The sequence below is a fragment of the Bufo gargarizans genome, chromosome 10 (genome assembly GCF_014858855.1).
Source record: "Bufo gargarizans isolate SCDJY-AF-19 chromosome 10, ASM1485885v1, whole genome shotgun sequence".
Lineage (NCBI taxonomy): Eukaryota > Metazoa > Chordata > Amphibia > Anura > Bufonidae > Bufo > Bufo gargarizans.
The window spans coordinates 16,083,377-16,109,816 of NC_058089.1; the positions used below are offsets into that span (position 1 = coordinate 16,083,377).

A 26,440-nucleotide genomic window follows, 5' to 3' on the forward strand; every position below is an offset into this window, starting at 1 on the left:
CACAGATGTATGAGAGGGAAGCCTTCAGACGGCTATCCCAGAAGGAGTGGAGCTATAGACGGCTGGATAGCAACCCGACCGTCAAATTCAAAAGCGAACTGGATCATATCTTACAGTCTGGGGCGGCTAATAACATACTCACACCAAAACTGAAAGATGGCCTGGTTGTTGACCATCCAATAACACCTACATTTTATCTATTACCCAAGGTTCACAAGGACAAGACCAGCCCTCCAGGACGTCCGATTGTGTCCGGAATGTGGGGTCTTTGTGAGTGGGCTAGTAGATTTGTGGATTTCTACCTGAGAAGTTGTGTGAAGACCCTGCCATCTTATGTAAAAGACACATCTGATGTCCTAAGGAAATTCAATGGGGTCTCTTTAGAGGATGATATGTTTTTTTCGTCACTTGTGACGTAGAGGCCTTGTATACGTCGATATGCCATGACCACGGGATCCGAGCAGCCAGGATTTTTTTTTACAAATGACGGATTTTGATCTGGATCTGATACAGTTTGTCATCAATATTCTGGACTTTGTACTTAAGCATAATTATTTCACCTTTAAAGACCGCCTCTTCCTACAGCTCCGGGGCGCGTGCGCCCTCACATGCCAACCTGTTCCTGAGGCTGTGGGAAAGAGAGATGGTCCGGAATATACCTGGCCATGGTGATCTCGTGGTCTAGGTATATCGACGACATCCTGTTCATCTGGTGGAACTCAATGGCTTCCTTCAACAACTTAAAGGGAACCTGTCATGTGGATATTTGATTATAATCTAACTAATTATATACAATCATTAACTACTAAAAAGTGCCTTAGATGTATTCACTTACTGGTGTGACAGATGGTTACCTCATAATATACACACAAAGATGCTGCATGCTAATGAGCTGATTTGAGTCCAGCGTGAGGTCAGTGAGTCCAGCGTGATGTCATTGAGTCCAGCGCTTTTATAATTCAGAGCTATAGCCACTTCCCCGCCCACCTGCTGCTGATTCATATGGAAAATAACTGTCAATCAGCAGCAGGTGGGCGGGGAGAGTCAGGAGCTCATGAATATTCAGGACTCATCATTATCAGCTGGAGCTTTTCAATACAAGATGTTGGCAGATTGATTGGGTCAATTAAAGAAAGTGATCCAGCATTTTGCTAAGAGAATCAGTCACTTATTTATGTTGCCCTTAGTTAGGAAACTATAAAACTGGTGACAGGTTCCCTTTAAATATTAAACTGACATAAAAATATAGCCGGGAACACATTGAGTTCCTGGATATCCTGTTACGTAGGGAGATGGATGGCAGGGTCTCCACAGACCTCTTCAGGAAACCTACAGCAATAAATGCCTTGCTACATGCTAATTCCTCTCACTAGCCACAGATTATACCCATGGGCCAATTATTAAGATTACGCCAGATCTGCTCCAGTGACGAACGCTTTGAGACCCAATCTGAAGATCTCTCTAACAGATTTTACAATAGGGGCTACAATCAACGTGATATAAGAAAAGGTTATTCAAGAGCAAAAACCATCCTTTTTGGTGAGTAAAACACAGACTAGGGGAAGATTCGGGACTTCATGACCCAATTCTGGCCCATTCTACTGTCAGACTGTGATCTTAGGGGGTCACTTTCCGAGTACCCTCTTATCACGTGGAAGAGGGACAAGAATTTGGGGGACCTGCTTACAAGAAGCCACTATGTCCCACCTGTAACGCACAATTTTTTCGGTAGCAGATGGTGTTCATTCCCATGTGGTAATTGTCAGGCTTGTGGGTAGATGATGAGAATATCCACTTTTAAAGATTCTAATGGGATTAAAGAATATCAGATTGTACATCACATCAACAGCGGTCGTCCACCTGATAGCATGTCCTTGCAATCTGCTATATGCGGCCATGACTACTGGAGAGCTTCGGGTGAGAATTTTGGAACATGCCAGCAAAATTTGATTGGCAGGTACAATGAGGATGGAGGATTTGGTGAAGCTGCAACCTATAGCTCTGCATTTCAAGGAAAAACATAATGGTGACCCGAGGGGCCTGAGAGTCAGGGGCATTGACAGGGTGACTCTGGGTTGCCGAGGTGGTGATATCAAAGGGTTTCTACCACCAGAAATACCGACGGATATAGCGATGCGCTAATGTCAGCACTACACAACAGTATGTTTCTAACATTTCTCCCTGCAGCAGTTTTGCTAAAATACACACTTTTACAATATGCTAATGAGCCTCTAGGTGCTATGTGGGTGTAGAATCAGCACCTAGAGGCTCCGTCCACTCACCCTCTATCCCGCCCAGGTCCCCTGCTCTGCCCGCCCCACTCCTCTTGATGGATGGCACGGTACGCCGCATCGCTGCCGAAATCCCGCGCCTGCGCCGTTCACTTCTGTCTTCGGTGCAGGCGCTGTGAGTGAATGATGCGCTCCTGGTGCCGGATTCCTCACTGCGCCTGCGCCGACTACGTCACAGTGAGGAAGCCGGCATCAGGAGAGCGGCCTTCACTCACTGCGCCTGCGCCGAATACAGAAGTGAACGGCGCAGGCGCGGAATTTCGGCAGCGATGCGGCGGACCGTGCCATCCATCAAGAGGAGCGGGGCGGGCAGAACGGAGGACCTGGGCGGGATAAAAGGGTGAGTAGACGGAGCCTCTAGGTGCTGATTTTACGCCCACAGAGCACCTAGAGGCTCATTAGCATATTATAAAAGTGCTTATTTTACAAAAACGGCTGCAGGGACAAATGTTAGAAACATACTGTTATGTAGTGCCGACATTAGCGCATCGCTATATCCGTCAGCTACATAACGGTATTTCTGGTGGTAGAAACCCTTTAAAAAATGATTGCTACAAAGGGAAACAAAATGGATAGTTCTGCTCAATACTGAGATCCCCCAGGAATTAAATGAAGTTTCAGGTCCTTTCTATAACTGCGCTCTTTTATTGTTACTTGTGTTTTTCTCGATTTGGGTAGAAGATGGAGTGTGGGTATTTGTTATTTGTATTTTAACCTTATGTTTTCTTCTTTAAAGGGAACCTGTCACCAGTTTTATGGTGTCCTAACTAAGGGCAACATAAATAAGTAACTGATTTTCTTAGCAAAATGCTGGGTCACTTTCTTTAATTGACCCAGTCAATCTTGTATTGAAAAGCTCCAGCTGATAATGATGAGTCCTGAATATTCATGATCTCCTGACTCTCCCCGCCCACCTGCTGCTGAATGACAGTTTGTTTCCATATGAATCAGCAGCAGGTGGGCAGGAGAGTGGCTATAGCTCTGAATTAAATAAACGCTGGACTCACTGACATCACACTGGACTCAAATCAGCTCACTAGCATGCGGCATCTTTGTGTGTATATTATGAGGTAACCATCTGTCACACCAGTAAGTGAATACATCTAAGGCACTTTTTAGTAGTTAATGATTGTATATAATTAGTTAGATTATAATCAAATATCCACATGACAGGTTCCCTTTAATGTCATGTCACTCTCCAGCGAGATGCGGTACACCCCCTTGAATATGAGGCCTGATGTGGAAAAGATCTTTCTCATATAATGCACTTGACACTTTATTTTTTATGAACTGTATTGGTTTCGAAAGATCTTTCTCTCTTTTTATTTTTTAGTAAAATTTTTTTTTATATATATGTTGCACTGAATACACGGCTATTGAGTTTATATGTATTTTTATTACTTTGCATCAATGATGTTGACTTATTATGTATTGGATTTGGCCCTTATTTTTATAAATGTATAGACAATACACAGTATTATTTGAAGTTAAATGAATTATTATTATGTATTTTTTACACTTGGATGAAGCATGATATCTATATATGGACAGTATATAATTCTATTCTGTAGAGGGTATATATATACCGGCTACATCACATTATTATTAGTATGGTATTGGATATACCTTCTGTGATACTTCCAATTGATGGGGGATCTGTACACTTTCTTTTCACTGCAGTGCCTCTGCTCGACTCTGGGGTGTACGCATTCTGTGCATGCGCTGGTCGGGCGCGTCATGTAGTACTCTGCGTTAGCTTGTTACGCTAGCGACCGATGTGGGCGGTGTCTTGCGCCCCCGCGTCATCCATGACGCGGGGTGACGAGTGGCGCGCTATGATGACGCGGCCCTCCTAATCATGCCGGACATGCGTCAATGATTGACTCCAGATGCATTTGTATCATATATACCCCTATCGTAACCTACCTGTTTAAGCCTCCTGACGAAGCCAGTGGGTTGGCGAAACGCGCGTTGAGCCTCGGGTCACTTGTGTATTATGGGTAAATTATTCATGTTGTTTTATTTGCCTGTGACATTTTAATGTGATGCAGCTTGTGCGTGTACGCCTCATTGTACGGATCGGCTATTATGCACTTTTGATATCGGGCACTGGTTACCGTTTTATAAATGGTCTTCATACAACGCAGATTACAAGATACTTACGTGTTTAACATTTGTCCTATCATGTTCAATTGTTGTATTTATCCAGGCCGCAGATACAGTAATTGTTTGCTGGCCCCATTCATTGTATATACCTTGGGCCTGTGACCCGTAGCGGCTCCTGTGTGGTCCCTACTATCAGTGGTCCTCGTGGCCTTCTTCTTCCCTTGTTTTCACCTATGTCATGTATTTTAAATACCAATAAAGATTTTTGCTATATTTCATAAGAGATTGTTTCCATATTTATTAGGGGCTATTAGTTAGTTCTGTTGTAGGAGTTGTATTGTATGAGTCTAGGCCCCTGTGACTAATTCTTGACTATAGCGGAGGTATCTGTTGGTTCTATCTGGGATGTTAGCCAGAGGCAGGGGGGGGCTTCTCTCTGTCCTCCAATCGGAATCACGGGATGCCGATTGGCTGCTATGGCAGCTTGGGACCTTCTGAAGGCTCCTAGGTCTGCCATAGTAACTTCCTGTTGAGCACTGTCAATCAAGAAGGAGAGGGAGGGGCTGGCAGAGGGAAGAGGAGAAGTAGGGGTGCACAGAGTGGCTTGGGCCCGCCCTCAGTGCACTTAACTGCTCATTTGCATATGGATTAAAAGTACCCAGAATGAAGCAACGGATGGGTAATTGAAAGGCAGCGTTGCATTTTAGCTGAGCTAGCCCTAGAAGGCATTGTGCCAGGTGTAACACTGAATTTCCAGACTTTAAATGGTGGCTACCCCAAGGCGGTTGCCGTCATTGCCCATGGCATCATCCAGCCCTGAAGGGCAATGGAGGGATGTGAACTGTATTGAAGCAAGGTTATGTTGAGGACAACCACGGGGCAGATCTCGCTAGTGACACACAACAGAGCCGGGCCTCCCGAAGTGCCCAGTGAGGCAGGGAAAATGGCTGGTCTGTAACCTGATCTCCTCCGTACCCCCTTGAAGTCTTCATTCGATAGCTCTATAGCACAGGAAGTGCCCGAGTTTAATACGTCAGGGGGGCGGGGCTTTTTAGTGCTGAACCCCAGAGACGTTCTTATGGGGACCACCCAATGGGCTATGGTGCTGGTTCCCATCAGAGGGGTGAAGCACAAGTGAAAAAGGAACCCGATGGCGAAATTCTAAACTCATTGAAAGATGAGAATCCGCAGGGATTAAGATCTAAATCCTTCATTGGGCTGGATGCCATGCAGGTTCCTGGCACCAGGAGCTGGCACCAGGAACGACTGGTGGTTTCATAACCAGAAATCCTACAAGACACAACGCAGCGATATCAGAAAGATCTAACTAGGACGGAATCTAATTACCGATGACGATAAGACTGACACACTGGGAGGACACATTCACATCTGGACTCTCCAGCTTTGGGATATCATGAATGTTGTCACCTGATGCACAGCGCACAGTAAAGGGATGCTGTACAGCCCCTGGCTTCAGCGCTTCACTGCACATGCGCCTGCGCGGGATCTTGTCAAAATAAGAGGTAACATGGGGAGGGCGGTGGGTGGCGAAAGCCTGACTTCCAGCCTCCTTGACTTACGGTAATTTACATATGACAAGAACAAGAATCAAAATGCATTTTCTGCAAGTTACTCAAAAGAATTAAGAGGTGGTTCTGGACCGCCGCAACCTGATCTGTGGGCAGTATCAAATATGAGATCTCAGGTTCCGTTTACATATTTTAGACTGTTGGACTACGTGGTGGCACTGTATAGAAGTCAGAGCTACACATGAGCCGTCAGATAAGGGGATTCAATGGAAACAGACTGTGACAGCTTGCAAACAGACTGATTTTTAACCCTTGTATCTCAGAAACGGCTAAACTTTAATAAAAGGCTAATTTTGAATAAAGACCAATTAAAAAAAAAAATGTTTTTAGCCAAGAAGGAGTAAAATGCAATCATTAAAAAGAAAAATGGTGACATCTTAGTTTTTTTTTTTTCTGACCCAGCCTTGTTGTGCATGATAGTCCAAGATGGGAATATCCCTTTAAGAATCTTCATACTAATCTGGAGGATTTGGAATTGATCTTACGGCTGATATCCAGTTCCCAGTCTGACCAGTCTGTGTTTACACAGGTGGGCATTACACAATCTTATTGTAACGGATCTCCTGGCACCCCGACTGGGTATGTCCTAGTGCATCCATCAACGGAGGTACCCAGTCAGGGTGCCAGGAGATCCGTTACACTTATTATAAAGCCGTAGCTCCTCGCACTGTATACAAGCCTCTAATCTTACCACCGTAGATGGCAGTATTACTATCGACCATTATTATAATTCAGTTTGATCGAAATATGCCTCAAATAACAGTGATCATATTCGGAAACAATGCATTCGATCCTTAAAGGGCATGTCTAGTTTTTGTCACCATGTCAGAGGTTCATGTCTTGGTCTAAACCAGGCATGCTCAACCAGTGGCCCTCCAGCTGTTGCAAAACTGCAACTCCCAGCATGCCCAGTCTGCCCTGCTGTAGGCTGATAGCAGTAGGCTGTTCAGGCATGCTGGTTTTGCAACAGCTGGAGAGTCGCAGGTTGAGCATCCCTGGCTCTAAACCATTATATGGTATCTATAGGTCAAAAATACAAAGCTTTCTGATCAGCTGTTTCTTCCTTACTTTTCGGGGAGCTGAGTGACAACCAACATAACCGCTATGACCGTCGTTACAGAAGTTGTCACCCAACGTTTTCTGGCTCCTTCATTCCAATCTGCTGCAGTATGAGATCTGCTGCCCCCATGTTCCTGCTTTACTAGGCAGATCTGTCATTTAGGAGTCTGAACGAGCAGAATTTTTTAGCCGCTGGTGTCCCTTACCTTGGTGAGGTCGAAGGGATTGAAGGGACAGATCTCGGCCTGCTCTAATGTCATGATCTGGATTTTTAAGGTCCATGATGGGAAGTCCTTTTTAGCAATGGCTTGGAATAGGTCCCGAATTGCGTAATCGGGGTCTTTGGCCGCCAGCTTGTCTGCTTCTTCTACTGTCAGATTCTTGATACCTTGATCAGACTGCAGGAAATAAAATACTGCATCTTAATTATAAACTTCAAATATGGTGCCCCAGTAATAGTGCCATACGGTTGCCCACGTATCAGTGCTATACAGTGCCACTGATGCCATGCACTACAACCGTATGATACTGTAGAGTGCCACACAAAGCCGGAGTACACTGTAGGTCACCATACAGGGCTCAAATAATACCGCTAGTGTTGAGCGAATTGACGTAGACTTCGATCCGAATTTCAGGGAAAATTAGATTCGCTGCAAAGCCAGATTTCCTCATGCTTCATGGTAACAAATCGATTTTCTCTGAGTGGCGCCATCTTGATTGAAAATCTCAAAATCGTAATTTGTCACAAAGCAAATTTTTGGGTAAAATTCGGCAAAGCAGCCAAATCAAATTTTCCAAAACTTCGCTCATCACTAAATGCCGCCATACAGTGACCAAGTAACAGCTCCATACAGAAAGTAATAATAGTTGTGTACATTGCCTAAATAATACTGCTATAGAGGTGCCAGTCTTGTACCAGGGCAGAAGTATGGTATTCCAAGTCAGTGCCAGGAGTTTTGGACACCTGTTTGTCATGGGGTTGAAGTTCCCCAGGAAAGAGGCCCACACTGTATATAAATGAATAACTGATCTATTGCAAATCTGTTTTAAAGGGCATCTGTGTTGGTGCCATGTTCCGATGTGAGATTTTTTTTTATATATGCAAATTAGCATCTAGGAGCAATGGGGGCGGTGCCATTACACCTAAAGGCTCTGCTCTCTCTGCAACTGCTGCGCCCTCTGCACTTTGATTGACAGGGCCAGGTAGTGTAAACATGATCACGCCTGTCCCTGTCAATCAAAGTGCAGAGGACGTGGCAGTTGCAGAGAGAGCAGAGCCTCTAGGTGTAATGGTAACGCCCCCGTTGCTCCTAGAGGCTCATTTGCATATATTAAAACATAATTTTTCTCAGCAATGCAGGCACATATGAACATGGGACCAACACAGATGCCTTCAGCTGCCAAGAGCACATGTAACAGGTCAGCCAGTTTCATAGGTACAAAACTGCTGACAGATGCCCTTTAAATCCCTCACACAGGAAACTTACCTTAAGATGGAATTTACAATACACGGCATTTCCTTTGGGATCCACCAGTTTGAAGGTGTGAGATCCATAGCCGTTCATAAACCTGTATCCATCGGGAATGCCACGATCACTAAACAAAAACGTCACCTTAATAACGAGAAGGAAAGAAGATTAGGTTGCAAATATCAGTTTTGTCTATGACCTATGTGTCTCCATGGTTACAGACTACAAACAAATCTTGTGTAGCCTGATCCTGCAGTCATGTGTAAATTGCTTCTTTCCCTCCTTCTACTGCCTGTAGGTGACTAAGAAGAAGAGTCAGGGGGAAGAGGAATAACACATGACTGCAGGATCAGACTACACAGGGTCTGTTTGTAGTCTGTTACCATGGAGACAGATAGAGCTGCATAGGAGCTGTATACCACTCATCTGCGTTTGTGACCTTTTCAAAGTTTAAATACCAAAATAACTGATGTATTGGAGAGATATACGGGGTGGTGACCCAATAACAGGGTATCGAGCCTCTGGAGTAAATGATATGTTGAAGCTGGGTGTGACAAGTGGCACTCTGGCAGCCTAATACATGTGATGGCAAGTGCCGGTCCTGGCGGTGTAATATTAGCTGGAGAAATACACTATTATAAGACTGATGGATACTCGTAGTACCGGACAGTATCGTCTGATGACAGGACGGCCTCTTGCTCTGACTCTCTGCAATCATTTTTTATTTGTGGAAAATCCAGCGACAAGGGCGCAATTCTCCTTCAGAGCTACCGCAGGGCAAATGAAGCATTGAACATGAGCTCTGCCTATGATGCGGGACATGCGAAGTCCTCCAGGGTGAGAGGTGCGGGGTCTGAATGAGGAACTTCCCTCCTCCCTCCAACATTTACAACGGCCTAACAGGTTAGGGCTCGCGCACACAAACATATTTTTTGTCCGTGTCCATTCATTTCAATGGAGCCGCAAAAAAAACTGAAATGACTCTGTGTGCATTCCGTATCCATATGTCCGCAAGTCCGTTGTGCAAAAAAATAGAACATGTCCTATTCTTGTCGCTTTTGCAGACAAGGATAGGCATTGTTACAATGGATCAGCAAAAAAAGTATGTAACACGGACATCACACGCATGTCATCCTTTTTTTGTGGATCCGTGTTTTGCAAACCGCAAAATACAAACGGTCATGTGCACGAGCACTTATTTGAAAACTTCCCTAATATCACTGATCTAGTACTCCATTTTTTTCTTTAGGTATCTCTAATTTATTTAACTATTGTTAACCCCTTAATGACCAGGCCTGAATCCAGGTTTTTATACAGGTAAGATTTTAAAGAGAGACATTTGTGGCAGAAAGGACAAGCCCCCCGAGCTGTGATAGGGAGAGAGCTGCAGCAGAAAAGACACACCCCCTGAGCTGTGATAGGGAGAGAGCTGCAGCAGAATAGACCCCCCCCCCCCCCCCGAGCTGTGATAGGGAGAGAGCTGCAGCAGAATAGACACAACCCCTGAGCTGTGATAGGGAGAGAGCTGCAGCAGAAAAGACACACACCCTGAGCTGTGATAGGGAGAGAGCTGCAGCAGAAAAGACACACCCCCTGAGCTGCGATAGGTTGAGAGCTGCAGCAGAATAGACCCCCCCCCAAGCTGTGATAGGGAGAGAGCTGCAGCAGAATAGACACCCCCCCCCCCCCTAAGCTGTGATAGGGAGAGAGCTGCAGCAGAATAGACACCCCCCCTGAGCTATGATAGGGAGAGAACTGCAGCAGAATAGACACACCCCCTAAGCTGTGATAGGGAGAGAGCTGCAGCAGAATAGACACAACCCCTGAGCTGTGATAGGGAGAGAGCTGGAGCAAAAAATACACATCCCCTGAGCTGTGATAGGGAAAGAGCTGCAGCAGAAAAGACACAACCCCTGAGCTGTGATAGGTTGAGAGCTGCAGCAGAAAAGACACAACCCCTGAGCTGTGATAGGGAGAGAGCTGCAGCAGAATAGACACACCCCCTAAGCTGTGATAGGGAGAGAGCTGCAGCAGAATAGACACACCCCCTGAGCTATGATAGGTAGAGAACTGCAGCAGAATAGACACACCCCCTAAGCTGTGATAGGGAGAGAGCTGCAGCAGAATAGACACACCCCCTAAGCTGTGATAGGGAGAGAGCTGCAGCAGAATAGACACAACCCCTGAGCTGTGATAGGGAGAGAGCTGGAGCAAAAAAGACACAACCCCTGAGCTGTGATAGGTTGAGAGCTGCAGCAGAAAACACACAACCCCTGAGCTGTGATAGGTTGAGAGCTGCAGCAGAAAGGACAAGCCCCCTGAGCTGTGAATGGAAGACAGCTTCAGCTAAAAAAAGACACCCCCCCCCGAACTGTGATAGGGAGAGAGCTGCAGCAGAAAAGACACACACCCTGAGCTGTGATAGGTTGAGAGCTGCAGCAGAAAGGACACTCCCACTGAGCTGCTAGCTTGAAATAAATCTAGAAGAGCAATTGGAGCAATGAATGGGGAGATCTTTGGATCCATGTGAGGTGCAGGGCTGGTTCTAGCTTTGTTAGAAATAGATTGTCATGCACTATATGATAATAGTCATAGGATAACCCCTTTAAATCCTAGATAACCCCTTTAATCAAACATCCAAACTCTGCTCATGTGCCCCCTCCCTCTATTATTTCAGTAAATGGTTGGTATTACTTTTCCAATATTCCAATCACTTGCCGGATATGATACCGCACCTGATGCAGTGACTCCGGTCTCAGGCTCCAGAAGTCCCACACCATATCAGGGTCCTTCAGATGTGTCTGCGGGTTCCTTTTCTGGCTGTGGATGAAGGACGGAAACTGCAGACAGAACAGATTATAAGTACAGGTTATACCAGGATACCTGATGACATTGGTCATGCCAGGACTCTCCGCTGGGCAATGGTTCCAGTATGAGATTGGCTTCCTTTTTTAGATGCAGTGCTACAGGTGCCAACCTTTGCAATCTACAGAAGGGCACACGTACCACAGAGGCAGGCCGTGCAGATGCTTGGGGCCCTTAAAGAGAGGAGGCCTAGACCTTTATATACAGAGTATATACAGTACAGACCAAAAGTTTGGACACACCTTCTCATTCAAAGAGTTTTCTTTATTTTCATGACTATGAAAATTGTAGATTCACACTGAAGGCATCAAAACTATGAATTAACACATGTGGAATTATATACATAACAAAAAAGTGTGAAACAACTGAAAATATGTCATATTCTAGGTTCTTCAAAGTAGCCACCTTTTGCTTTGATTACTGCTTTGCACACTCTTGGCATTCTCTTGATGAGCTTCAAGAGGTAGTCACCTGAAATGGTCTTCACTTCACAGATGTGCCCTGTCAGGTTTAATAAGTGGGATTTCTTGCCTTATAAATGGGGTTGGGACCATCAGTTGCGTTGTGGAGAAGTCAGGTGGATACGCAGCTGATAGTCCTACTGAATAGACTGTTAGAATTTGTATTATGGCAAGAAAAAAGCAGCTAAGTAAAGAAAAACGAGTGGCCATCATTACTTTAAGAAATGAAGGTCAGTCAGTCCGAAAAATTGGGAAAACTTTGAAAGTGTCCCCAAGTGCAGTCACAAAAACCATTAAGCGCTACAAAGAAACGGGCTCACATGCGGACCGCCCCAGGAAAGGAAGACCAAGAGTCACCTCTGCTGCGGAGGATAAGTTCATCCGAGTCACCAGCCTCAGAAATCGCAGGTTAACAGCAGCTCAGATTAGAGACCAGGTCAATGCCACACAGAGTTCTAGCAGCAGACACATCTCTAGAACAGCTGTTAAGAGGAGACTGTGTGAATCAGGCCTTCATGGTAGAATATCTGCTAGGAAACCACTGCTAAGGACAGGCAAGAAGCAGAAGAGACTTGTTTGGGCTAAAGAACACAAGGAATGGACATTAGACCAGTGGAAATCTGTGCTTTGGTCTGACGAGTCCAAATTTGAGATCTTTGGTTCCAACCACCGTGTCTTTGTGCGACGCAGTAAAGGTGAATGGATGGACTCTACATGCCTGGTTCCCACCGTGAAGCATGGAGGAGGAGGTGTGATGGTGTGGGGGGGCTTTGCTGGTGACACTGTTGGGGATTTATTCAAAATTGAAGGCATACTGAACCAGCATGGCTACCACAGCATCTTGCAGCGGCATGCTATTCCATCCGGTTTGCGTTTAGTTGGACCATCATTTATTTTTCAACAGGACAATGACCCCAAACACACCTCCAGGCTGTGTAAGGGCTATTTGACCATGAAGGAGAGTGATGGGGTGCTGCGCCAGATGACCTGGCCTCTACAGTCACCGGACTTGAACCCAATCGAGATGGTTTGGGGTGAGCTGGACCGCAGAGTGAAGGCAAAAGGGCCAACAAGTGCTAAGCATCTCTGGGAACTCCTTCAAGACTGTTGGAAGACCATTTCAGGTGACTACCTCTTGAAGCTCATCAAGAGAATGCCAAGAGTGTGCAAAGCAGTAATCAAAGCAAAAGGTGGCTACTTTGAAGAACCTAGAATATGACATATTTTCAGTTGTTTCACACTTTTTTGTTATGTATATAATTCCACATGTGTTAATTCATAGTTTTGATGCCTTCAGTGTGAATCTACAATTTTCATAGTCATGAAAATAAAGAAAACTCTTTGAATGAGAAGGTGTGTCCAAACTTTTGGTCTGTACTGTATATATATATATAAATATATATATATATATATATATAGGCCACCAACACTTAAAGAATGTACATACTGAACAGCATAACAAAAACACATCACCTATACAAATATTTACAAAGTACCAAATGTTAGAAAAATATCAAAGCTTCAATTAGTCTCAAATAATTAGACAATAAAAAGCAGGACATCTCGTAGAAAGAAAGGAGGGACCTATTCTATACATACAATGAAATACATTAAAAAAATATGGCAATTATTTAGCCAAGCCTAATTCAGGCTAAACAAACTATTATTACCGCATGAATAAATAGACAATTCAGTAATAAGACCATATAATAAATGGTACTGTATGTGTAACACTCCGAGTGACATTACCAGTCCTACGCCCTGCTTCTATCTGTGAATGATAATATACTGTTATCTTATGCATTTATTTCCATGTCTCTAGACACTGTGCATTTATAATAATGTTATATAATTGTTCATGTAATGTGCCTGGTTCACCAGCAGGTGGCAGCAACTATGGCAGAGCTACACTTAGAGAGAATGGAACTTACCATTCCATTCTCCCCTCCTTTCCTGGTCAGAAGTGGGCCCGTCCTGTTTGCTACCAGAAGGAGGTCGGGAGTTCTGGTTGAGACTCCATGTTTTTGTGTGCGACGTGGGAAACTGAACATGCCAGGTCCGGCACTAAAACCATTGTAAGTCAATAGTGCCAGATCCAGGGTTTTTTTGGACACGAAAAAAAACGGACCCGGCGTCCATTGACTTACAGTGGTGTTAGTGCCAGATGTTCAGTTACCCATTCCGCACACAAAAACGCTGTGTCCGGCATAGGAACACAACGCATTCTGGTGAACTCCATTCCGGTTTGTTCAGCTTTGTCCCTATTGACAATGAATGAGGACAAAACTGAAGCATTTTCCGACGATTTTTAGATCCTCTGCCGGATCTCAAAACCGGACAGCACAAGGCAGATGTACTCATTTATACAGCGCTGACATATTCCGTATTCCGGCATGTTCATTTTTGATAGAATATAACCGGATGCAGCTGGTTGGATAATCTTCTGCCGAATCTGAAAACCGTACAGCAAAAACACAGATGTGACAGTAGCCTAAACAGCAGATAATACAGTAGCCAGGTGAACAAGCCCCGACACGGGTTTCGCTGCGGCTTCTATCCCTTGAAAGAATCCCCAGCTAAACACATCAGGGGTGTGGGGTTATTTACTGCGCCCAGGCGGATTATTATATAGCAATAATAATAGTTTGTGTAGCCTGGATTCGGCTGGGCTAGATACAGTGCAGTTTTACAGTATGTATCACCGTCTGCACAGTGCGGGTTCCTCCTTTTATTGTCTGAGATCTGCCGCCTTTTATTAATTGAAGCGTTTATATTTTTATAACATTTGGTACTTTGTAGATATTTGTATACGTGATGTGCAAGAGTCACGATGACAAGGGCTTGCAGGGTGAAACAAATACCGAAATGGAGGGGGTCACTTTGCTATGGGGTCCCTTCTCTTGTACACCACTGAGTCTACAACTTTGTATTACATTACAGTGTTACATCCTTCACAAGAGTCCCGAATTTGTGGGGACTGTCCCCAAGCCATAAATAGTAGGAACTTATGTAAGCCTCTCCCAGAACTGGCGGACCCGGGCAGGTTTCGGCGTTCCTACCCAAACACTTGAGTTTACTAGCTTGGTATGTATGCCTTTACAATGGAATAGATGGACGCTGTTGTGTGACCCGCTAGGCCCACCAGTGGAAATTATTCTGGGGGCCCACCCTCTGTGTATATAGGATCATTATTGTCAGAGCTTGGGCCACTGGAGGATCCTCTGGTACTCTGGTGGGCCAGTCTGACCATGGTTATGTCTAGTGCCGGAGTGAGGCCTGACCCTCTTCAGGTACCTCCCGCTCAGGCCCTGCAATAGGCATAACCTAATGAATCCGGTGTTCTGCCAGATTCCTATACCTTGGCAGAATGCTATACCCGGAAGTGACGTGGCCGCACCGGAATCAGCTGTGTCTGGATCTGGATTCATAAAAATAATTGCACCGCCGCGGGAGAAGCACCTACTTCATTTGCATGCGTGAAACCAGACACTGCGCGTGCGCACTCAGCTCTGCTATGTGGTGACCCCACCACCCCAATATCCTGCAATCACCTCTGCTATGTGGTGTCCCCAATATCCTGCACTCAGCTCTGCTATGTGGTGTCCCCAATATCCTGCACTCAGCTCTGCTATGTGGTGTCCCCAATATCCTGCACTCAGCTCTGCTATGTGGTGTCCCCAATATCCTGCACTCAGCTCTGCTATGTGGTGTCCCCAATATCCTGCACTCAGCTCTGCTATGTGGTGTCCCCAATATCCTGCACTCAGCTCTGCTATGTGGTGTCCCCAATATCCTGCACTCAGCTCTGCTATGTGGTGTCCCCAATATCCTGCACTCAGCTCTGCTATGTGGTGTCCCCAATATCCTGCACTCAGCTCTGCTATGTGGCGAGGCTGAACTGCTGTATATGTGTCGACGTGTCCGCACTTTACCTACCCCTGAGTGCGCACACGCGGTGTACGGTTTCGTGCATGCAAATAAAGTAGGTGCTTCTCCCGCAGCGGTGCAATTATTTTTTACAAATCCAGTGGATCTGCCCTTGCGCAGATCCACACACACCCTCCTCCAGCTGATTCCGGTGCGTCCGCGTCACTTCCGGGTATAGCATTCTGCCTGGTATAGGAATCTGGCAAAACACCGGTATTATGAGATTTGAAGGAAGGCGCCACTCTTGCTACAGGCTGTGCCTGGTATTGCAGCTTAATGTCTAGGAAATGTCTAGGAAGAAGTGCCCCCCCCCCTCTCTTTCATATTTGTTGCCATCTTTTTATATGTTTCAAAAAATTTATAGTAATTGATATTGGACTCGAGGGGAAAAAAAAAGTTCATATGACTTTAAGACTTTTTCAATGGGAGTCAAGAGCTTGAAGTCAATTTACCATAATGGGATCCCGAATAAAGAATATCGGGATGTTGTTACCGACCAGGTCCCAAATTCCTTCGTCCGTGTAGAACTTCACTGCAAATCCCCGTGGGTCGCGGACGGTGTCGGCGGATCCTGCTTCTCCGGCTTTTGCATGCAAAGAGAACAGGACATTGTGTTATGAACAAATAAAAAAAAACACACAGGGTAACTTTATTCATTTAAAGAGCTCCTGTCAGCAGGATCAACTCTACGCAACCAGGTACGGTATCTGTTAGGGTTGGTCCTCCTGATTGATAGCATTACCTTTGTTATGTAGACCGGTTGCAGAGAGAGCAGAGCCTCTAGGTGTAATGGTAACGCCCCCGTTGCTCCTAGAGGCTCATTTGCATATATTAAAACTTCATTTTTCTCAGCAATGCGGACACATAGGAACATGGGACCAACACAGACGCCTTCCGCTGCCAAGCGCACATGGAACAGGTCAGCCAGTGTCATAGGGACAAAACTGCTGACAGAGGCCCTTTAACATTAAGATCTTCTTACCTACAGTAGAAAACCTGATAGCGATATCTGTTTTCTTCCCAACGCGCTCAAACACTTTGGCTTTCGTGTACTGGGTGATGTCATGGGTGACTTCAAAATATCCAAATGCTCCTGCAGTGAAAAGAAGACGCCAAGTAGTGATATTTGACAAGCTCAGCTTAAGGCTACGTGCGCATGAATGTAAGAGCTCTGTGCCCGTGCTGCGGACCGCAAATTGATGGGGTCTGCGATCCGCATCCGACGGTTCCGCACCGCAAAAAAAGTAGTGCATGCGCTACTTTTTTGCGATGCGGAGGCACGGCCGGAAACACCGCGGAAGAACTGACAATAAACTCTTTTAGTCCTCCTCCTAGGTGGGCCCCTTCTGAGCTCGGGCCCCCAAAGCAGCCGCTTCCCCTATAGCAGGGATCAGCAACCTCCGGCACGCTAGATGTTCTGAAACGACAACTCCCAGAATGCTCCATTCACTTCAATGGGAGTTGTGAGAACAGCTGAGCACGTTTGCATGCTGGGAGTTGTAGTTGCACAGCAGCCGGAGGTGGCTGATCCCTGCCCTATAGCTACGTCCCCGGCTGATACCTTTTATTGGAAGTTTTCTGGATGACTCCGGCCTCTCCCTCGGGCGTGTTAGAACACGGTATCTGAAGACTCACATAGTTATTTAGTGTCTGACCGAAAACAGAAAAGAAACATGTCAGTCTTCAGGTTCCGTGTTATAACGTGCCCGAGGAAGAGGCCGGAGTCGTCCTGAAAGCTTGCCGTTTTCTCATCGTCTTTTAGGTTAGCCATTAAAGGGTATCAAACACTGAGGAATCTCATGTTCATATCTTGTATGTAATTAAAAATGTAGTATAGCTACTGAGTCATTCAATAATCTGAATAGCACTATCTCTTCCTCAGCTCTCTGTCCATCTTGCTGAAGTGGTCGCACATGCTCAGTTCCATCCTTCAGCATCCACCAGCTGCATCTTCTGTTAGAAGCCGTGAAAGTTACACGGAGAGAGCTGCAGCGGAAAGGACCCCCCCAGCTGTGATAGGGAGAGAACTGCAGCAGAAAGGACTTGCCCCCTGAGAAAGGACACCCCATCCGGAGCTGCCATTTAGAGCAATGAATGTGGAGATCTCTGGGTCCATGTGAGGTTCAGGGCTGTTTCTAGCTTTGTGAAAAAGAGATTGGCAGGTTCTATATGATTTTTACTGTTTTACATTAATCGTCAGGCCAGCAATATAGCTGTCAGCTGAATAGTTCTAGTGGTCCAAACACCAGCTGGGACCTCGGTGGCACTAACTAACTTTAAAGGGGTTGTCCAGGTTCAGAGCTGAACCTGGACATCCCTCCATTTTCACCCCGGCAGCCCCCCTGACATGAGCATCGGAGCAGTTCATGCTCAGATGCTCTCCTTTGCCCTGCGCTAAATCGCGCAGGGCAAAGGCATTTTTCTGAGTTCCGGTGACGTACCGGGGCTCTCTATGGGGCTGACAGGCAGCCCGGTGACGTCACCGGCACTGATGGGCGGGATTTGGCTCTGCCCTAGCCAGTAAAACGGCTAGGGCAGAGCTAAAGCCCGCCCCTCAGAGCCGGTGACGTCACCGAACACACTGCTGGGCGGAAGTTACCGCCCGGCAGTGTGTTATTGTAAACACAAGAGCATGTGCCCTGCGCGATCTAGCGCAGGGCACGGGAGCGCATCGGAGCATGAGATGCTCCGATGCCAGGCTAAGGAGGGCTGCCGGGGTGAAAATAAGGGTATGTCCGGGTTCAGCTCTGAACCTGGACAACCCCTTTAAAGGGGTTCTCTCACTTCAGCAGATGGCATTTATCATGTAGAATAAGTTACTACAAGGCGCTTACTAATGTATTGTGATTCTCCGTCTTGTCTCCTTTGCTGGCTGGATTCATTTTCCCATCCCATTATACACTGCTCATATCCAGGGGTTACGACCACCCTGCAATCCAGCAGTGGTGGTCGTGCTTGCACACTATAGGAAAAAATCACCAGCCAACAGAGAGGCCAATGCCTTTTCTTATAATATGTGAGCACGATCACCGCTGCTGGATTACAGGGTGGTCGTAACCCCTGGATATGAGCAGTGTATAATGGGATGGGAAAATGAATCCAGCCAGCAAAGGAAGCAATATAGACAATCACAATACATTAGTAAGCGCCTTGTAGTAACTTTCTCTACATAATAAATGCCATCTGCTGAAGTGAGACAACCAGGGGCGTAGCTAAAGGCTCACGGCCCTGGTGCAAGAGTTCAGCTTGGGCCCCCGTCCCTCAGTGCTTGTTGGCAATGGGCAGGGGAGCACGTAGCCTTCCTGCTGCCAGAGGCAAACATTGAAAGGGCACCCCCTCATGCCAAATTCTTGACCTAACCCATTCCCTCCAGCCAGAGGTGTAACTTAACCAGCATGCACTTTCTATAATGCCAGTGTCTTATGTGTCACAAGGGACTCTGGGCCCCTCAGGCTTCTGGGCCCGGTAGCGACTGCTACCTCTGCACCCCCTATAGCTACACCCCTGGAGACAACCCCTTTAAAGTTTAATATTGAGAAACAGCTTGTCATTAAAGGGTAGGGAACAGTGACGCGCTGTACTCTACCCGCACCTCTGCCCCCTAAATAACGGCCCCCAAGTTGGCGGTAGTCCCTGACTTGACTAAGTGCAGGGGCCTAAACCTAAATGGGTAAAGAGTAGACAGACGGAAAGAGGTGAAAACCGAGACTGGATATCAAATGCACAGCAGAGTGAAAATAATAGTGTCCGATAAGGTCAAATAAAGGAGGTCGCGACAGAAGTCCGAGAAACAGGCAAAAGGCGATAACGAGAAACAAACAATAGTGAGGCAGGAATACAAATCACAGGCAGCTTCCTGTTTAAATAGCGCATCCACAGGAAGCATGTGACGCCAGCACGAAGCCTGATTGGTCTGGCGTCCTTGCACCCTGATAGGTTGACCAGCCCCACTGTCAGCGGGACTGGTTGCTGTAGCAACACAGAAACACTAGTGGCGCCACCATATTATGGCCAGGGTACGCAGACGGGTGAGTACGTGACAAAGCTTCGAAGTGCATGTCCATTGGTAGCGCTGTGCCCAGTCCCCCCCATGTCTTCCCCCTCTCACAGCATGGACTGAAGGAGAAGCTGCAGCTGCATCTCCCTCCTCTCCTCCCTCTCCCTCATTTAATGTTTTACACTAGAAGGATATTTCAGTGACTGAGGAGGTTTGTGACATCTACAAAGAGCCTGCAGGCCATAAAAGGGGAACTACAGGATGCTGGACGTCACAGATGGGTTCGCAATCTTACAAATGTCCACCTCTAGACATGTGCAATCCTCTAGGACCCCGGGCACGTGGACCGCCTGGCTGTTTTACTCACCTGCTCCTTTAGCGTGCACTACTCTTTCAGGGATCCTTTCCCTGTCAAAATGGGCCATCTCATCGATAAATACGGTGTCCTGGACCAGCAGTGGCCCCCGAGGGCCCACAGTTAAGATATTAAGCTTGTCTCCTGTTGGAACGCCTGCAGCGGTGGTGAGGACACAAGGATCCTGAAGGCAAACACATTGAAGTTGGATGAGATTCTAATATCAGTTTTTTAATGATTGAGGACCAGAAAGATCATGAACATCTGGACACCACAAGATTTACTGGCTCTACACAGTTCTGTGACATTTTGGCGAGTGTCCCATTTGCTGACAGTAAGCAGAGGTCTTGAAAATAGTGAGAAGCCTGAATACAAAGTATATTATCAGGATGCAGAACTTTATTTACACAAATGATCCTCCTACATGCCATGTAACTGGTAACTGTAGACTTCAGCTTCTGATAGGCCCTGTCACCCTCCACCAGTTTTACCAATGTAGCCCCCTCCCCAGTATTCACATCCCTCCCCAGGTGATTATTTCCTCTATATTGATGTCAGAGCTCTGCTTTTCTTTTTCTTTACTGAATTACAAATTCCCTGCAGCCACCACTAGGGGGAGCTTACTGTATACAGGGTTATTCTCGTCACATCCAACTCAATGATAAATATGTATGCAGTAAGCGCACAGGCTCCCCCTAGTGGTGGCTAGAGGCAGCTACAATTTCATCAATTAACGTTGGTTATACAGGGGATTTGGAGCACAGTATAATGCCCATTAAGTGACCCCCCCCCCCCCCACGTTAAGTGACCCCACACACAGTATGAATATGGTATACATGGCATCCCCCTTTTTTTTCAGAGCAAATACACTTGAACAGTAGCAGGTTTGCACTGATAAATCTCCCCCCTAAGCCCATGACAAACGCAGCTCTGCTACACCCGTACTTCACTACAGACTAGATAGTTGTGGTTATTTCTATATCCACCGTCCCATGCATTTGTCTTCCAGCTTCTGCTGTTTGCCTCCTTAGATAAATAAGCTACAGTGACTTTGCAGTAATGGTCTTAAAGGAGCCATGCAGTATTAGAAATACATGGCTGGAAAACAGCGCCAAACGTGTCCACTGGTTGTTTGCGGTATTGCAGTTCAGTCCCATTTACTTCAATGGAGCTGAGCTGCAATACCCCATTGACTTTAGCGGAGACAGATGTCCATAGGTTTGCAGCATAGAAAAGCTTTGTTGTACATGTTGTCCTCTAAGGGCAATCTCACACAAGCGTGTCCAGTGCATTAGCTATGCTCGGTGTGATAGCAGTATTTCCCGGACTGAACGCTGCTCCTATGACACGAACTCATGGCAGTACAATGATTTATAATGCTGTGTGTTTCTGTCTGACCTCAGCCCCGGGAACACACAGCATTATAAATCATTACAAGGCCTCCTGCACACGACTGTATGGCTTTTTCAGTATTTTGCGGTCCGTTTTTCATGGATCCGTTGTTCCGTTTTTTGTTTCAGTAGTGTTTCCGCTTCTGTTCCGTTTTTCCGTTTTTGATCCGTTTGTTGCGGATCGCAAACAGAAACGGAAGCATACAATAATGTTTAAACAGTAAGTACATGAAAAAATTGGGCTGGGCATAAAGTTTTCAGTACATGGTTCTGCAAAAACGGAACGGATACGGAAGACATACGGATGCATTCCGGATGCATTCCGGATGCATTCCGGTTTTTTTTGCGGACCCATTGACTTGAATGGAGCCACAGATCGTTATTTGCGGGCAATAATAGGACATGTTCTATGTTTGAACGGAACGGAAATACGGAAACAGAAAGCATACGGAGTACCTTCCGTTTTTTTTTGCAGATCCATTGAAATGATTGGTTCCGTATACGGAATGCAAAAAAAAAACGGAACGTAAATGGCCTAATGACGTAGGAGGCCTAATGCTGTGAGTTTGTGTCACAGGAGCAGCGCTCAGTCCAGCTGTCACACATGGCGTACTCCAGGCATGCTCAACCTGCGGCCCTCCAGCTGTTGTAAAACTACAACTCCCACAATTCCCTGCTGTAGGCTGATAGCTGTAGGCTGTTCAGGCATGTTGAGAGTTGTAGTTTTGCAAGAGCTGGAGGGCCGCAGGTTGAGCATGCCTGGCGTACTCGTATTTCACTGACTGAATACACTTGTGGCTCTCTAGCTGTGGTAAAACTACAACTCCTAGTGTGTCATGACATGCTGGTTGCTGTAGTTTCGTCACATTTCATCACACTGGTTTCTTCAAAAAGAGGAAGCGTCTAGCGAGGGTAGTTCGTCATTATCTTCGGTTGCTCCACAGCACTCGGATTGCTTAAACTTGCTTGCGCCGTGTGCAACTACACAAGTCGCACAAATAGCCATACAATTTAGGCCTCCTGCACACGACCGTATGGCTTTTTCAGTGTTTTGCGGGCCATTTTTCGCGGATCCGTTGTTCCGTTTTTTGTTTCCGTTCCGTTTTTCCATATGGCATATACGGTATACAGTAATTGCATAGATAAAATTGGGCTGGGCATAACATTTTCAATAGATGGTTCCGCAAAAAACGGAACAGAAACGGAAGACATACGGATGCATTTCCGTATGTGTTCTGTTTTTTTGCGGACCCATTGACTTGAATGGAGCCACGGAACGTGATTTGCGGACAAGAATAGGACATGTTCTATATTTAAATGGAACGGAAAAACGTAATGCATACGGAGTACATTCCGTTTTTTTTTTTGCGGAACCATTGAAATGAATGGTTCCGTATTCGGAACGCAAAAAACGCCCAGTAAACGGGGGGAAAAAAACGGTTGTGTGCAGGAGGCCTTATATTGTAGCTTGTTCTGCCAACAGCTATCCCTCCTAGGACCCTCATACACAAGCATGCAGGTGTCCTGAGTGGCTAGAGGTAAGTAAGACTCCACTGGCTGCAGCATGGGGCCCCTTAAAAAACAAAAGGACTTTTGGGCTTTCCCCCCCCCCAGCGAGGCACCCTATACACATAAGATGGTTGGCCTGCCAAAATCAGTAGGTTCATCTGACATTGATTGTATGGCTAGGTTACGAGTAAATGGGGAACGACTGTTAGATTGGTAAGGGACCAAACCGCGGGGAACGGGGGGTCAAAAATGTGCGCTGCCTCCCTAGTCAAACTCTACAGGTGAAACTCGAAAAATTTGAATATCGTACAACAGTCCATTTATTTCAGTAATGCAAATTAAAAGGAATTGCATTAATGCAGCTTAAAATTAGAATTTTGTGAAAAGGTTCAATATTCTAGGCTCAAAGTGTCGCCCTCTAGTCGGCTAATTAATGCATACCCCCTGAGCAAAGAGGACCTCAAAACTGAGACTTTGGGGTTTCATAAGCTGTAGCCATAATCATACAAATTATAACTAATAACTGCTTGAAATATCTCGCTTTGCCTGTAATGAGTCTATAGCCTCATGCACACGACCGTTGTTGTGTTCCGTGTCCGTAGGTCCGTTTTTAGGGATTTTCTGCGGACCCATTGACTTTCAATGGGTCCATTGAAAACTCGGCTAATGCACCGTTTGTCATCCGCGTCCGTGATCCGTGGTTCCAGTCCGTCAAAAAAATATAACCTGTCCTATTTTTTTCACGGAAAACCAATCAAGTCAATGGGACCGTGAAAAAACGCGGAGGCACACAAGATTGTCATCCACGTCCGCGTCCGCTTTTTTCCTATCATTTGCATGGCAAACTTGACTTTTTACTTTCCTTTATGTCTGGTGATCCTCCAAAAATAAAGGAAGACACACGGAAACAAAAACGGAAACGGAACAACGGAACCCCATTTTTTTGCGGAACGGAACAGAACAACGGTCGTGTGCATGAGGCCTATCTCATATGTTAGTTTCACCTTTTAAGGCCTCTTTCACACGACCGTATGGCTATTTCAGTGTTTTGCAATCCGTTTTTCACGGATCCGTTGTTCCTTTTTTTTTTTTTTCCTTTTTTCCGTATGGCATATACAGTATACAGTAATTACATAGAACAAATTGGGCTGGGCATAACATTTTCAATAGATGGTTCCGCAAAAAAACGGAACGGAGACGGAAGACATACGGATGCATTTCCGTATGCGTTCCGTTTTTTTTTTGCGGACCCATTGACTTTAATGGAGCCACGGAACGTGATTTGCGGCCAAATATAGGACATGTTCTATCTTTGCACGGAACGGAGATACGGAAACACGGAAACGGAAAGCATACGGTTTTTTTTGCAGACCCATTGAAATGAATGGTTCCATATACGGAACGCAAAAAACGGCCCGCAAAACAGAAAAAAAAAACGGCAGTGCATTACTGAAATAAATGAACTTTGCACGATATTCGAATTTTTCGGGTTTCACCGGTATAGGACTGTCGAAGGGTAGCCGAGCAGTCCCATAGATACTCAAGTATCTTTAACAGTCCCACAGAGATGCTGCAAGCCATTCCTAGCAGCCCATCACGCTATTTTGTTGTCCGGGAGAAACATGGCGCGTGCTTCACTGCGCTCCCCGCTAGTTACATGGACTTGTTTTACTCTGTAACGATCAGGACTTCTGCCATGTTGCACCCTGCACCACCGATAACACGAGTCTTAGCAAAGATATGCGCGCGGTCCATATTACGTGAGGATTTTCCATGCAGATTTTCGTGCAGAAGATCCACGGCCCCAGCCACGTAGATGAGATCTTCAAAATTTTCATCTACACGGCAGGGAGAGCGACCTGCCTCGTGGATTTAGAAATCCCCCATTGCACTGCAAATCTGCGACTATACCACACGGTTGCCCAGGGTCAATTTTAATTGATAAAATCCGCAAGTGACACCTGGAATTGGCACAAATTTGACGCGGAAACGGGAAATCCGTAAATCCATAAATGACACTGCCATGTGCATCTGCCCTACTCACATTACTCTCACCCCATGACTTGAAAAAGACAGTAGAACTACAAGTCCCAATATTACTGCAATCTATATGCCAGGGATAGGCAACCTGCGGCACCCCAGCTGTTGTGAAACTACAACTCCCAGCATGCATACTTGCTCTGTTCTAGGGAGGCTCAACCTGCGGCCCTCCAGCTGTTGCAAAGCTACAACTCCCATCATGCTCGGCTGCAGGCTGATAGCTGTAGGCTTTACGGGCATGCTGGGAGTTGTAGTTTTGCAACAGCTGGAGGGCCACAGGTTGAGCATCCCTGTTCTAAGAACTCCCACAGAAATGAATGGAGCATGCTGGGAATTGTAGTTTTACAACAGCTGGAGCGCCGCAGGTTGCTGACCCCTGCTATAGACTATGCCCTCCTAAGAGATGACTCTCCCCCGATCCGCAATATTATCCGAAATAATGAACGTTTCAAGCCAGCCAGCCGCGCCGCGCCCTGACTCCACGCCCCTACGTTACCCTTCACCTGATCTGTTTACTGTGGCAGAATAAAGGCTCCATTCTTCGCTGGTTTATTAACACATCCTCTGTGATCCATAAACTATTAACCCCTGCCGTACAAAACTATTTTATACCATATATTAACCCCTTCTAATATGCCAGTCAGTGGTCTGTAACCTATAGCATTGTAGAACTAGAACTCCCAGCATGCCCTGCTGTCGCCACGCTGGGTGTTGTAGTCTCTGTACGTGTATAATGCATTGCGTACAGGCCTAATTCCTAGTGGACTGAGACTCCCTTGGCGCAGCAAAGTGATGTCCTACATGTGGCTTTCCCGCTGTTCCAAAACTACAACTCTCAGCATGCCCCGACACCCTGCAGCATACTCTCTGTTCACATCTCCCCTTCCCCCTGGCCTCCTAATACACTTGGCATCTTCAAGATGCAGGTGCGGACATTCCAAGGGCTCAAGTATCAGAAGGCATTCCTACCAAAGCACTGCTTGCCTGGCACTTGTGTAACTACCATGCCCTACAGATACCCCCTGGTACTGGTACCTTGGTCTGCTGCCTGAAATGGTCCATGGTAACGGTGGTTGGGTCGCCGTCTGATTCTTGGTACTTGGCACTTGCTAAATTGAGAAGATATGTCCTTTTGAGTGACTTTTGGCGTCTCTTTATTGGATCCTCTACCCCGCCCTCCCTGCTGTCAGCTCCACTCCCTCCTCAACATCTTAATGGGGCTGCCAAAAAATGTCGCAACCTTCCTCTGGTTTACAGAAAATTCCTTGCACAAGACCTTAGTCAGGATGAGAAAGCACAGTGCCTTGAAGACCTGGTGCAGTAAGGCCCCTTTCACACGGGCGAGAATTCCGCACCGTTGCAATGCGGGAGGTGAACGCAT

The 26,440-nt window shown here is 46.2% G+C and overlaps 1 protein-coding gene across 1 annotated transcript in view; it reads right to left on the reverse strand.

Moving 5' to 3' along the window:
• LOC122920154 (catalase-like) overlaps positions 1 to 26,206 on the reverse strand; it is a 36,692-nt gene extending 10,486 nt beyond the window's left edge. Inside the window, exons 1-7 of the mRNA XM_044269378.1 lie at positions 26,095 to 26,206; positions 20,132 to 20,303; positions 16,750 to 16,860; positions 16,220 to 16,350; positions 11,250 to 11,354; positions 8,533 to 8,658; positions 7,252 to 7,443 (exon numbers count right to left, since the gene is read on the reverse strand). Of these exons, the coding sequence (XP_044125313.1) occupies positions 7,252 to 7,443; positions 8,533 to 8,658; positions 11,250 to 11,354; positions 16,220 to 16,350; positions 16,750 to 16,860; positions 20,132 to 20,303; positions 26,095 to 26,121 (864 nt within the window). The 5' untranslated portion in view covers positions 26,122 to 26,206. The remainder of the gene's footprint in view (positions 1 to 7,251; positions 7,444 to 8,532; positions 8,659 to 11,249; positions 11,355 to 16,219; positions 16,351 to 16,749; positions 16,861 to 20,131; positions 20,304 to 26,094) is intronic.
• Between the last annotated feature and the right edge of the window lie 234 nt (positions 26,207 to 26,440).